The sequence below is a fragment of the Candoia aspera genome, chromosome 1, assembly GCF_035149785.1.
Source record: "Candoia aspera isolate rCanAsp1 chromosome 1, rCanAsp1.hap2, whole genome shotgun sequence".
NCBI classification, from domain to species: Eukaryota; Metazoa; Chordata; class Lepidosauria; order Squamata; family Boidae; genus Candoia; species Candoia aspera.
This window is the reverse complement of record NC_086153.1, coordinates 109,597,594-109,613,186: the sequence shown is the minus strand read 5'-3', so window position 1 is coordinate 109,613,186 and position 15,593 is coordinate 109,597,594. Positions and strand designations below refer to the sequence as shown.

Sequence of the window (15,593 nt, the reverse complement as noted above, 5' to 3'; positions counted from 1 at the left end):
AAGCTGTATATAATGCTGAACAGTGCTGTTAATAAAGTTGCTCATTCTCATTCATTTGTTCTTGAGAAAAGTCTGTTCTCTTGACAATACATATGATCCTGTGTTTTAATCTGCTTTTCTCTTTACTATGGTTATAAGCTATAAAAGTGGCCTTCCATATTTTTTCTATAGCCAAAAAAGCCTTCATCTGAAATAATATTTTTAAATGTCACTGCTTAATTATGTGGTAAAATCATTAAAACCCTTGGTTACCTACAAAGTTGAGAGAAAAGACTAATACGATGAACTGAACTTTCTTTTAATAGTACCTTCTGTTATGTCTCAAGAGAATTAAGCGAAGTTTGATTCTTAAGGTAAGATGTTTAAAGCAAGGATAACATCCTCGATATTTTATTAGTGCAACTGGATTTCAAAAGCTGCTTTGTGGGTTACAAGCCTTTAGATAATGAATGGCAAAAAATAGGGAAATGAAGTCTTATCTGCATAGCTGCTGTGGAAAGGCAGGAAGGGCCCTGTGAGCTCCCTCTTGTGGGAAAAATAAACCAAAGAACTAGTAAAGAGAGAAACACACACATGGACAGAGTCAAAGGGAAGGGTATGTGCACTGAAGGGTTTCATAGTATGGAGCCAAGAGCTACAGGAGGGCCTGTAAAACCTGGAGGCCTTTAGTGCCCTAAAACACTTTCCTTTCAGAGAAATTTAGCAACCCAACTCTTAAAGCTGTAGAAAAACAGCCTTAAGCCAGATATCCTTCTGTATCCCATTCTGCCAATTTTCTTGGCTGGTTTTGGAGCAAGATAAGAGAAGTTATGTTTTAATTAGGCATCCAAATAGTCCTTCTCTCCTTTTGCCCAGTACTAGTGCATGCATATCAACAACTTGTCTTCTTCAGAAACAAGAGAGCTTACTTACACCTTGGGAGGCAAGGAAACCAGCCAGAACTCTATGGTAACCTTTTCTAACCAGATGTGTTGCATTATACTCCCATCATCCACACCTAACAAGTTGGGGAAGCTGGGCCTAGAATGTTAGCAAGTATCAGTCTACAGTCAGAGCAGGCAACTGACATAGGTGTGGAAAAAAGAGTGCTGGATACCCTAGGCAGAGATTTTTATGACCATGCACAACTCATTTTTGTTGTTTATTCGTTCAGTCGCTTCCGACTCTTTGTGACTTCATGGACCAGCCCACGCCAGAGCTTCCAGTCGGTTGTCAACACCTCGAGCTCCCCCAGGGACGAGTCCGTCACCTCTAGAATATCATCTATCCATCTTGCCCTTGGTCGGCCCCTCTTCCTTTTGCCTTCCACTTTCCCTAGCATCAGCATCTGCACAAATCATTAGCAGCAAGGAATTTGCTCTGGTGATCCTTATAGTAAGTAGCTTTATTAAGGCCTTAGGGTACTTTGTAGGTGATCCTTACATCCATCCAGAATCTAGGCTCTGACATGTTTATGCACATGGCAGATGAGTTCGTCCTGACTTAAGCAAAAACCACGCTGAGATAAGGAATTAGTCTCTAGTGCTTATTAACTGCTCTAGTAGACAGAAAATCCTACCAAACTGAAGGAGCGTGGGAAACCCAGACAGATAAACCCCAAAACTCAATGCGGGTCTGCTCTGAGTTTCTTTGAAGGACAGTTCAAAGCTTCTAAGCTACGCATGCATTTTCCCCCCTGGATAGGGGCCCCCTCCTGCTCACCATCCATACACATGACAGAGTTCTTTTGAAGGGACAACTCTTGGGTCTGGAAATCTGGCATTTTGACAACTTTCTTTGGATCCACAAAGTTGTTGGGAAGGAATGATGTTGGGGACAGTGTCCAGATTACTCTGTGAGATGATTTTTATAATGGAATCAGAACTCAATTTCTGCAATCTAAGATTTATTGTCAGATCCATTTTTTCCCCACTGATACCTAGAACATATTAATAATCTCTTTACTCCTGGAATTTTCAGCAAGCAAAACTAAAGGAGCCACTGACATCCGGAACAAAGCTGGATTCCTTCTAATGTTGGCATAAATCCTCTCCCTGCCTGAATGACCACTCCAGCATGGAGCACTACCTGCTTTCTGTGAGGTTTGTTTTACTGTCGGAAAATAGATTATTATTTGTAAGATAAGCTTTGAAAGGTTATCAGATTAAAAAGACAGTCAACGTATCTCAGAAATAAGAAAAAACTATTCACATTTTTATTCAGGATAAATTAAAACAAACAACCTCCCTCCAAACCTTACAAGTAAATTGTGAACAACATGGTTATTACTGTAACCATGTTTTGCAATGTTGATGTGCCTTTTTTCACTACAGCCTACAATTTTCACTGCCAGCATCATTAAGAGATTCTTCAAATTACTTTTTAAATATCTCTCTCCCCAAGGACTTTCACTTGCATCTAATTAGGCAACTTACCCCATGCCATGTAATTCCCTATTGCCAAAACTGTTAAATGCTTCAATAAGTAAGTGAGAAGGGCATCAATAGAACAGGACAGATGCAATGCCACTGGTTAACAATAGAGGTGTGAAGTGACTCCTTTAATTATGAAGCTCATTAATGCATAGTTCGTGTGTGTGTGTGTGTGTGTGTTCTGGGAATCCATGGGAAGATACTTAGTGACAATTTTGTTAAAATACTTAACATCTTCTACACAGCAAACATTTGCAGAAAAACTCTGTCTCTCTAGTAAGAAAAAAAGTTAGATAATATTTTGACCATTAGTAAAAGAACATAAAAGAATATAAAACTTAGGCTGAATGTAAATAAAGAGAATGTGATAACAGCATTAATATTTACATTTAAATTTACATTTATAAACATCTTCATATTCCAATTATATTGGAAATTTAATTTTATTTATTCTCAGATGACAAATGAAAGAAGCACACTACCTTTTAAGAGAAGATCTGATATTGGAAGCAGAGCAAACGTAAGATATAACTTTCACCAAATAAATCTGTGTTAAGTAGAATCCACTGCATGAGCCACAGGACAAATAATTTAGGATAGCAGCCAAAACCATTACTGAAAAATTGGATCAATTAGTCCATGGGCAAAAGCTTAACTTAAGTGCCTTATTGGTCTTTTCAAAAATATTACCTTTTTAAGTGTAGGATGCAGCTACAGTCATAGATATTCTATTTATAGTTACTCCAGCAACCTACATTTGATAGAAATAATTATATTGTTCTACCCATTTATTTACAGAAGGTGGGATCTAAACTATCTGGAGCCTGATTTTCATCAAATGGGACTCTCTTGCAAGAGGAAAGCCATGTTTGTTAGCTACCCTATTGTTTCTCCTAACACTGTTTTGGAGGAACTGCCAGACAGCACCTGAGAAAATTGGATGAGTGGGGGGGACTGCAGGAGAAGGTGAGTGTGACATTAGCCTTCTTAAGCTGTCCTCGAGTAGGAGTGGGAATATTTGCAAAATTTGATCCCTTCTTCATATAGGACTGAAGGTCTGGATGTAATCTAGACACTTTTATAATGTAACTTATTTTCTTATTTTTTACCAATGCCTTTCCACTATTACATTTAGCTAATGCTTAAATAATGTTATTTGACTGATTTGACTTAAGCAGTACTGCACAAATTTTGGATGGATGACTGTCCCACCCGGTCAGGCAGAGAGGGCATGCTACAGACCTGGTTCATGAGGGACTGCCGATTGGCAGGGTCCAGGAGGAGGGCCTTCTCTGTCATGGCACCTGCCCTTTGGAACAGCTTACCCCCAGAGGTAAGACAGGCCCCCACTCTCCTGGCCTTCAGGAAGGGGGTAAAGACATGGTTGTGCCACCTCGCTTGGGATGGGAGGGGGGATAGCCATTCATGGGGGTGGCTGGCACCGTGATTGTGTCAAGGATAAGACCCTATTGCCATCCTGAATTTTATACTTTATATTTTTGTATTTTTGTATTTGTATTTGTATTTATGTATAATTATATTTGTATTGATTTTACATTGTACTGTTTTTATTGTCTGTAAGCCACCCAGAGTCATTGTGTATGAGATGGACAGCAGAGAAATTTGACAAACAAACAAACAAACAAACAAACAACCAGCCATTACTTTGGCTCATTCTTAAGACTTCCAATTCTCTGCAAATCTATGTGACACATAAAGGACAGAGTAGAGAGCAGTCAAATAATTGTTTCTTTATTGGTTCCTACCTGAGGAGGAGATTTGCAGAATCCTGGATTTAAGTTATATAAAATGCATATTTCAATCTGGAGTCCTTGGTTGTTTGCAATCAGCCAAGCTCAGAGAGCACCAAGGACTCCACAGTTCAACCTTGAGCTACAGATATTCTCTTCTATTGGAAGCACATTTCAATGAAATGGTGTAAAGGAAGTTATAAATCATTTCTAATTTATGAATAAAAACCCACAGCTCTCATTCCAGGCAAAAAGAAAAAAAAAACTGCCTTTGGTTTTGATTAGGATTGGGATTTACGAAATTATGCAAAACACTGTAACATTTGAAATATTAAAGGAGATCTTCGAAGAATGGGGCCAGAAATTAGTAGCCACACTATCAACAATAGTAGTAACAATGTCTGTTTCTATGGATATATGTTTAAATGATGTTAATAAAAGAGTAACAGATGTGAAACAGATCTTGCTTGATGCAGAAATAGTGGAATCAGAAATATTGGATTAAAAAAAAGTGTGGATCACAAGGCAGAGAAGGTATTTAAGGTGGAAATACAAGTGACAGGCCAAGAGAATTACCTGGATAAGGACTCTTTACTGGATATACAAAAGAAGCTGGCTGAAGTTTTAAAAATTAAAGGGGAAATGCAAATGATAAACCAAGAGAATGACCTGGATAATATCTTTTTATTGGATTTATAAAAGATGCTTGCTAAAGCCTCAAAGCCTATGTGATGGGACAAAGAAAAATTGAAGAGAGATCAAATCCTATGACAATATTTGAATGAATTAAAGATTAAGATTTTCAGAGGCAAAAGGAGAGAATATAGTTTTATTTGATCAAGGTTAAAATAAGACATATTTTTATGAAACTCTGGCAACCCTTTATGAACTTTTTGCTGACACCAAGATTGTAAAGGAGATATCTTATGCATTTGCTCATAGATAAGGGATGGGTTATGGGAAGAAGAGATATCTGTTTGTAACCTTATAGGGGGTGAAGAGCTACCAAACTTGTTTATACTTGTGATGAACATTGGAAGTCACTTCTTTATATATTTATTTTCTTTTTCTTTATTTAAATCTTTCCTTTTTCTTTCTTCTTTTTTACCTTTTCTTTCTTTGCACTTTTTACTCTCTCTTTTTACTTTCCTTTCTCTGGGTTTGGTTTGTAGTAAATATAAATATAAATATATATACACACACAAACTCATATCAAAAAGAAAAAAAGTACAGCTGTCCAGCATCTTTTTTTGTAGTTCCCAGACATCACCTAGAGTGGTTGAGGTCAGAGTTTGGCCCATTTCTTTCTTAAAACTTTTTTGGAATGGGGGAAGCAACTTTAGTCCATGACTTAAGGCAAGCTTTTAATCCCTTAAAGCATCTCAAAACTACATGTATGGATGGTGGACTCAGTCACTTGTGGAATATAGCTTTTGATGTGTTGCATAAAGCCTGGCTGCACAATACTGATTTATACTTTTGCAATTTAGTATAAATAGTCACATACTATTTATGTACATGAGAGTTATTCTGCAATGAAGACAATTACAGAAACTTCAGAGATATAATAAGTCACAGATTCACATAACTGTAATTCTACCCTTTTTTAAATATAGAGTTGGCCATCTTATAGGTTTACCGGAACTTGAACTACATATAATTGATGCACTGTAGCCTGTAAGTGTAATGGGAAGGAGGAATAACCTTGAGGAACAGAAGGAAGAGCCACTACCAAGACAACAGCCAGCTAAAAGAAATCTGAGTCTGGGGCAGAACTGTAATCTGAGTAAGAGACTCAGACAAGACCCTCCCTAGTTCTCATGAAGATAAAGGGAGGAAGGGGGGAAGCACATTCAGACTTGCAAGGTTCTGTTACTGTAACCTTATAATAAAAGTAGCACTAGCATGCATGACTTTGGTATTGTAGTCTGCTCTACCTTGAAAGGCTAACCCTAAAAGATGTTACTTCAGACGCTACATACCACAATGAAGAAAAAGGGAGATAAGTTAGGGCTAGGGTAATGATTATCTTATCAATGGTCTGGCTCCAAAGAACCCTATACTTAGTTCTGTATGACAATGGATATTCTGGATTTCTGATTTAAAAATAGAACCCCCTTGGTTTGAAATTGAGGCAACTTTCAGAAACAATTAGCAACAGGAAAAGGGAATTCTACTATTCAAAAGGAAAAAAGAACCAATAATTCCCCTGGGTGTGCCCAAAGTAGCTCTCTGGATGCTGGCCAATATATTTGTCTCTCTCTCTTTTTATAATAAAAATTAACTACTGAATAAAAGTGTACTCCATCTCTCCTAACAGCTGTCTGTGGCTGCCAGACAACACATTAAGCTGGCATAGACAAAGTTTAAAATTAAAACCATGAAAGCACTCCAACCTTCCAGCACAACTTTTAATTATATTCAGCAGTATGATATCTTCCCTTTTTTAAAAAAAAAAAAATCTTTGAAATTAGTACTTGAAAGAAACAAGATCTACTTTCAATATATATAAAATTTTGCTGGAAAGAAGACTTCCGATTCCTATAAAAGTAGATATATTACCCTTGTCCAAAAGTTAATAAACATAAAATATTTATGTATTTATTAAAGTAATTTTTATACTACTCAGTCTGAAGATTATAGACAGTATTCAAACAATTCTCAGTTTTATGAGAAAAAAAGAGGTATTCACCAATGCTCCCAAATATAGGCTTATATTTAGTATGATATAGATGGAAATTATATCCTTTGGCTGAGGTCTAGTTTATAAAGTAATGAAAGAATAGGGGAAACCAAGTATCCCAATGCACTAGGCTTCATAGGTTTTGCTAGGTCACCTCTGATAACTTAAGATCTCAGAAAGATTACAGCAAATGTCTTGTTTTGCCCATTTTATCATGGCAATAGAGGAGAGAACTTTGGATTCATCCTAATTAATAAAACCAAATAACTTACTGTCAGAATTGAGAGCAGTTCTTCCACACTACACTCAGGTTTTAAACGCTCCTTGAACATCCTGATGGTTGGATGCTTCAAATAGTAATATGAAGCAATGCGGCCATACGTCAGAGGTTCAATGCTGCGGTCATCCTATTAGACATTAAAAAATACACATTGGATATAGAAATAATGCAGGATGTACATGATTGGAGTTAAACACATTTGGGGCAGCATTCTAATAGAGGTGTGTACATTGCATGATATTGAGATCTGAATCACAAACAAATGTAAATAATACTTACTGCTTTAAATGCCAAATTGACAAGAAAATCCCACTGGATACCCCAAGAATGCAACAGTCTACAGATTATTTCTTAAGTCCACAATAATCAGGTAAGTCCTAATAAAATTTCCCAATTCTTCTCTCAAATGCTGGATGAAGTATAAATTAACCTTACCTCTCCTATTTTAATGCAGTGGGAATATTCCAGATCAAGAAGTGATTTCTCAACAAGGTTTGAAAGAAACTTGTTCATGTTGTCATGGCTCACGTCATCTAAGTTATAGTAACTGCATAAATGAAAATAGGACAGATTTTAAAAAAACATTGTTGATATGCAATTAACAATATAATGCAACACTGCCCAGCACATGCATGCAGTATGAAATGTCATACATTTTAGGTTTAAATCAGTGGCCACTTCAAATGTTACATTTCCCTGACTTTAATTTAGAATGATTGAGGGAATATGATAGAGATAAAAGAACAGGAAGTTGTACTTTCCCTTAAGGTACTGGGCTAGAAACTGGGAGACTGAGAGTTCTGGTTCTTTCCTAGGCATGAAAGCCAAGTGGGTGACTTCGGGCCAGTCACTCTTTCTCAGCCCAATCCACTTCACAGAGTTGTTGTGGGGAAAATAGGAGGCAGCAGTATTATGTATGTACTGTACAATGCCTCAAGTTGAACAAAAATAAAGTTGAGATAAAAATCAATCAATCAAATAAATACATTTTACAATATGATTATTTCATTTTAAAGTTAGGTTACAGTCGTGAAAGACGTACGGATGTTTTCTGGTTACCACTCTATTTAGATTTTCAACAATTGGAAAAACACAATGCAGTAAGATGATCAGTACCATTCATAATGATTTTTATATAATCTTTATATAAATTATATAATTAAAAGATAAACAAGAACAAATGTATAAAAGTAGAAAAAGAAAAAAGATAAAATAAAAAGTGCTAGAAACAGTAAAACAGAAAGAAAAAAGTTGAAGTTAAAGCAGCAGCTTCTGATCTTCTTTACAGCAGTTGCAAATGAACTTTGATCATTTCTCCCCCTTTAGAACTACGTTATACCGTTCCTGTCTTCCCATATTCAACCCCTTTTAATCAGTAAACCCAGAAATCACCAGTCCATTTTTATCAATTTTCAGCAAAAAGTCCATAAAAGGTTTCCAGTCTTTTATAAAAGTATTGTTTTGTTCCTAATCAAACAGGTCAATTTCGCCATCTTTGCAAGTCCTGCCATCTTCACAACCCATTCCTCCACTGGGGCTATTTCTGTATTTTTCCATCTTCCTGCATAGAGTAGCCTTGCTGCACATTCACAATTATTTTTCCATGAGTGTCTTTATGACTTTAGGTGTGTGTGTTTTACTAAAATGCATGTGTCAAATAGATTTATGTTATGTATTCCCAATTATTCTGATTCTGAATTTGTTAGCGTTTGTGCTATGTATTGCCAAAAAAAAAAGACATTTAGGTAAAATGTAGCAAAATATTTTGAGAATAAACAGTGTTTAAATGTATTATTTTGTGCCTGTTGCCCAATATAAGTAGCTTCTTTTAGCTCCAGGTGGCTTCCTTTAGCTATCAAACAATATATTTACTGCACAATTTGCTATAAGGTATAAATTTGAGGGGAGATGTATATCAGTTATTTTACCAAAGGTAAAATATATCAAAATGTAGCTTGGAAACAAACTATACGTAAGAAAAATCTCTTATAAATAGAAAGCTACCCAGCTTTCATACACTACCTTAACATTTTTATATAAATACCTCTATATAACATTGTGCACACGGGTGTTGCTTAAAACATGATAGTGTTCATAATTATAGCCACATGAACAGTAACTTATAGTCATGAGAGTAAGTTATAGTCATAACGGTAAGTTATAGTCATGATAGTGTATGATAGTGTAGTTATACTTTAGTTATTATCACTCTCGAAATTACTCTAAAGGAAAATTGCTGATATACTGTACAACTTTTGGATTATCATTAAAACATCACACTACATTTTAATTAAAGTTACAAAATAGAAAGGAAAGCACATTTTATTCTAACTTATCATTTTAGGAAGACATGATCTAGTCAAAAATTAAACATTGTATAAGGATCTTAATTATTTAATTTTGAGCTACTTCTAAATGAAAAGTAAATGTTCTTAAATGTTCAGCTGTATACAGGGCTACCTAGAATTGAGTTTAGCTGGCTCATATAAGAGATTTTCTTTAATACCTGTTATGCTCCAAAGATATGAATTCCCACTCCATGCAACAAATGGAGTATTACAGGTTTCTTTCAATTTAGACTATTATCAATGTTTTGCTTATATTTCTACTCAGATTATCACTAAATGCACATACTATGCTAAACTATGGTTCATTAAATCAAAATAAATTTCCTGAGTTCATACAATGTGCTAGTTCATAAATCATGGTTTGTACATTACATTGTAAATCTGGGCTATACAATGTGCTAAGCCAAAATCAAACGAACTATATTATGGCTTAAAGCAATTCATGAATCAGACTGATATGCCAAACAGAGTGATTACTTTTGAGGCACCTTTGTGCTTTAAGGATAATTTTATGAGCGGCTGCTGTCACAAACTGATCTACACTTATTACAATATTCATACAAAATACATGCTTTTAAACAAACCTATATTTGCAATACAATTCTATTTATGACTTTTCAGATATAACACCCATTAAGTTCAAGGTGACCGATTCTGAAATAAACTTGCTACCAAGGCTGCAGCGCTATACACATGAACACAAGAGACAGTTCCTTTGTACTTTATAGGTTAAGAAGTACAGCAGTCTTTGAAAATATTATGATCTGATCCTCTATACGGAAATAACATTCTCCTTATATATATACCAATATAATTTTGAGATTAATTTCTGCTAATGTTTCATTTCATTTCAACAGAACCTGGGAGAGGGCTTACTTGCAATAGAAGATAATTTCAGAACCATAATATTCAACTGCAAATTGACTAATTCAGTAAGTATACAACTTAATAAATTCTGAATGTTAGTTGTAGAGCACTATACACATCACTCAGTCCTCCTCTGAAAACTACAAGGCTATAAACCAAATTATGGAATATTTAACAGGATAATATTCTCTTAAAAAGAATAAAGCATATCCAAGATTACATAAAAATCCTTGAATAAATCCTCCAGTTTCCCAACTTGAAGAGAAAAACTAAAATGCCAGAAGGAAATCCAAAGAAATTAAGACTTTCCCTAGGTTTTATCCAAGCACCATAGCATCTCCAAACAAATGGAATTTTCCTTCCTCAAATACCCCCAAATTTACTCTGCCAGGTTAGGGGGACTCATCAGAACAGATTTGGGCAAATGTGAGGGCAGAGAGTAAAAGCATGTCTATGCAACTAGGGGCTTCCTTGCATAATGTTGGATGTAACTCTTTGACTGAGACGCTAAACAAACGTATAAATGAGTTACACCATTACATTTAGTGGAACTTACTTCTGCATAAACATGCACTGGATTTCCAAGTAAACACAGGTCCTTTAAACAAACAAACAAATGAAGAAACAAACTTCTATCCTGTTAAACAGAGCAGAGATCCAGCTAGAAAGATTATGAAGCCTTTATATTTCATACCACTACTACTATTATCACTCTTATGCACTTTAAATGTTCATATGTTCAAAGCGCATAAAGCTACACTATATATCACCCTCCCCCTTTTCTGGGTAACTGTATTATCTAACTATTTAATTGAAGATAAAGAATAAAAACAATGCAGTTTCATGGTCACTGCATTGAATCATCTAGTCATTATTTTCCCTCTGCTGCAAACAGACAGCCCTCCTTTTTTGTCAGCACCCCATTTCATTTATTTCTCAGTGAAACCCAGTTTCACAATAATTGACTTGTCAGGAGCTTTAATTTATGAGGCTGGGCTCTGTAAGCTTTCTCCTATATTCAGCTCAACCTGCACACAAGCAAGGTTGAATATTTACAATGCTGTTAACAGGTGCTGAGTTGTTTAATGATTCTAATAGCCAGAAGCGTACTGAGAAAGCCAGCGGGATCACAATTACAGGCTGTTTGAACACAACAATTACTCGTCCCCTGAGAGGTGTGAAAGTCAAAGGCAGTTTTTTACTAACAGCATCCAGCACATGGACTAGACAGGGTAACTTCCATTAGTAGCCCATTGGGGAACAATGCAATGACAAACTTAAAGGTACCATAAAAATTTACTAAGTGTGTAAGGTTTAAATAATCAAAACACTAAAGCAGCTACCTTTTTCTGACTGGCCCTGAAATAACAAATGACAACAACAACCAAAACAAAGCATTAAACAGCAAAATCCAGAATACTACTTTCACAAAAAAGTGAACTATTTTTTCTTATATAAACAAGGCTGGAATTTCATCAGCTGAGAAACAGAGAGACGTGCAGAGACATAAAATGTAGATGAAGTTACAAAGACCATTTTGGGTTTAATGTGGATGATGGTGGCAATTGCTTCCTGTTTAGTTTATGTAAACCTGACCCACAATCTCCTTGGGAAATTTTTCATTCAGCCTTGAAATGGTGCTGCTAAAACTGTCAGGCCAGTAAGTCATTTGTTACAAAACACCATGCTTTTAATGTTCAGATTATACGGTAGTAGCAATGACACAGATAATGAAAGCAGGTTCCAGAATTTTTTTTTAAATCTGCTTCTATTCAAATAATTTGGGGGAGGGGATCTCATAAGAACCCAGTTCATGATTATTGTAATTTTCTTGAAACTTAGTCTCATATAAACATAATGTAAACAGCTATCTTAACAAATAGTGTCCCATTTTATTCATCGAAAACGTATTGCAATTTAGGTGATACTATTAAAAGAATTTGTTTAACTTCAGGCCAGAGATAGGATGCTTGGACAAAATATGTTATTCTAAGCATAGCCCTGATAGATGAAACACCGGGGAGATGATCCAATCAATGTCTTTTCTGTATCTAATCCAAGAGTTGCGGTTCAACATGCCTCAATGGGCAGGAAATTGGCACTCCCTGGAGAGCTATCTCATTTGCAAGAGAAAAGAGATTTCTGCCATTAATACATTGAATGGCCATTATTACCATTTTTGACTGGTAATCAAAATGGAACCAAATTGTACAGTTACTTTTATCAGACCAATACAAATTGTTTGCAAAACCAGACATGCTCCGATGGCCTCAATGATTTAGGTATAATTCTGTGTTGTCTTACTGTATTTGAAAGAGAAATTGTTTAATTATTTTAATTATTTCTTGACCTGTAGAATTCTGGCCAGAGATCGTAATAAAGATTACTTACTTACTATACTTTGCTTGCATAGAAATCTCATATATCTACAGAATGATACTTAACAAATTATTGTTCCTTAATTATAAAGTGATTTCAGTGGGAATTGGCTGTGCTTATTTGTCAGTAGTCGGTGGTTCCCCATACTCCTGGAATTATTAATAGTTAAATAGTTAAGCAGTTTGACTACTTCGTTTTTATGACAACTGCTTCAAATTATCAAAACTTAAGGTGTGCTTGGACCACAGGGAGTCTTAGCAGAGAGAGACAGAGGGAGATTAATTAGAAAAACAAGAGAAAGAGATTCTGTGATTGGCTAGCCACAGTTCATTTCCCATTCTGGGGATGTTCCCACTAAAGGACAGGCTTTTCAGAAGGCCTTGAAGACCTGGCTATGTGCCCAGGCCTGGGGTCCCAAGTGTGTGAAGGGTCCCATTTCCTGGTTGTGCTGACACCAATGGATTGTAATATCTCTTGGCTGCTATTTGTATTTAATTTCTTTTTGTACTGTTTTAATTGTTTAACTGTTTTTATGATTGTTAGCCACCCAGAGTGACTCGTTTGAGATGGGTGGCTATATAAATAGAATAAATAACTAAAATAATGATTTTTGTACTACTGTAAAACTCCTTATGTTGCACCCAAAGATACTATGAAGAGTTGAGAGACCATCCAAATCACCGTAAGAGGTGTTAGGCAGAGATGGGAAAGGAATACGTGAAAATTATTCTCCCATTCCAATGGAAACTTCTATTGGACTTTAGCTTGGTTACCTTTATAAAAGGAGAGGTCTTTTCAGTTTCTAGTGTACTACCTCTGGGCGAACCCAAGAAGTAATAAATAGAATGGACAAATAACAAAAAAGATTAATATATCTTTCTGACTTTAGACTTGGTACTAAAGTCACTATCAATGTTTGGTAATTCTATAAATGAATTTCCTGCCTTATCAAAGGTACAACTTCATTGTTTCACATCTTTCCTAAACCAAAGAAACTAGAGAGGAGTTCTGATTGCCAAATAAGGCTGTATTCTTTACATCCAAAGATAAAGTATATATGATAATTCCTACTCTGGTTTCTTCTCCTACAGTGGTGTGTGCCTCCATAAATGCAGAGGATATTATGCTCCAGCCAAGCAGTAATTGCTTTTGGAAAAAAAAATACTGCAAAAGAGAAAGAGAGAGAGAGAGAAAGTTGGTCGGTATGTCCAGATAAATGGAACATATTAAAATGGTGCTCTGCCTATTGTGTCTTCGTTTTTCCTATAACCTGACTTGACAGAAATCTATTTTTAAAACAAATAAAAAGCATTAGCAAAACAGGAAAAAAGAAGTACTGACAATAGCCTGATCTTAAGTGCATTTATATAGGAATTGAGTGCCACTGAAATTAATGACACTTGCTACAGTCTTACTCTTCCAGACCCAGATGACTGACAACAATGGAGACTGAATGGCTAGCATTCAATTTACTAGCATGTATGATTGTTTAATTCTAGAGAACAGCTATTTATATAGAGCTCAACTGTTACAGAAGGGACAGGAGAGAAAATACTTCAGACACATTATGGTGTCTGTGTCCCTTCTAGCTCCCCCCTTTCATAACCAGGATGGAGGCAATGGATGAAGTCCTTACGTTATAAATCTATCTGTTCATTCTGTTACTTCTTAGCTCATTTGTGTATCTGTTACTACTTCACCAATTTGCAACTTAGGTTTTGGCAACTGGTGACATTTGAAACTATCTGAAAATAGTGCATATGAACATAGGGTGTGCATGGAATAGTCACTCTAAGAAGCATTTTACCATTTATGTCAAATTCATTCACATCCTTAATGTAGTATGATAAGATACCGGAGAATGAAACTAACCAGCTGGTTAGTATGCCAGGAAAAGCTGGGCAGCAAAGCAATACTGTGAGAATTATTACTTTGAAATATACCCAAACTGACTTATGGACTGTGCTCCCTGGTTAAAGCACTATTTATATTTTTGTACTTTCCAGATGGGCTTTGTGCAAGTCCTAAGAAAGATTCACATTTAGACTTCATATTCTGGGTCCTATATAATATTAGTTATAATTAGCACTGGGAAGGTTTTCCATTGAAGTGAATGGTTGTGTTTTAGCTAAGAACTGAACAAAATAATATTTGAACAAAGGTTAGACATAGAAACTTGTGCAACGTAAGCAGAGGTACAATCTCTGTTATATGGATATATGCAAAATAAATGTGTGATGTGCATGTGTGGAGAGAAGGAAAGAGAGTAAGAGCATATAAATTGCAGTTGCGGACAAAAATATGAACTGTATCATTATCATTTTATGACATTGGTCATACAAAGCTCTAGTTAACAGACTGGGAATATCAAATCTGTACCAGACCAATGTGAAGGACTCCAGCAGTATTTATGCATGCGCATCAATCAATCAATCAATCAATCAATCAATCAATCAATCAATCAGTCAGTCTTTACTACCTAATAGCCATACAGCTGGAGGAGACTGAAACTGGAAAAGAATACATTAAATAGGTGAGAGGATAGAACAGATATTTGGAAAACGTGGATCAAGATAGAAAAAAGTGAAGCAATGGAGAAATACCAACTAGGAACTAGTTGCTAAAAGACCAAACACTGAACTCCACAAATATGAAGTCTTTTTAGATAATAAGTTGTGTGACATACTTTAAATTCAATAGGTAGACATCCATTTGCTCAACAGGTGTTTTTTTTTTCTCCTGAGGCCTGCTATACATCCTCAAAATTTGTTCCAAAGGATTGGGGCACTGTTTCTATTTAACAAAACACATAATTGGCTTCTGCTCATTAGAATGATGCAACCAGTTCAGAAAGAATAGAAGCCATTATGCTCA

General features: G+C 35.7%; 1 protein-coding gene across 2 annotated transcripts in view; it reads right to left on the bottom strand.

Annotated features, from left to right (window-relative positions):
- ASCC3 (activating signal cointegrator 1 complex subunit 3) overlaps nt 1-15,593 on the bottom strand; it is a 213,930-nt gene that overhangs the window by 49,373 nt on the left and 148,964 nt on the right. The window contains exons 34-35 of one of the 2 annotated variants that reach the window (XM_063311715.1): nt 7,561-7,672; nt 7,118-7,252 (exon numbers count right to left, since the gene is read on the bottom strand). The exons of the other annotated variant lie outside the window; for it this stretch is intronic. Coding sequence (XP_063167785.1) covers nt 7,118-7,252; nt 7,561-7,672 — 247 coding nt within the window. The remainder of the gene's footprint in view (nt 1-7,117; nt 7,253-7,560; nt 7,673-15,593) is intronic. 2 annotated transcript variants of the gene reach the window in all.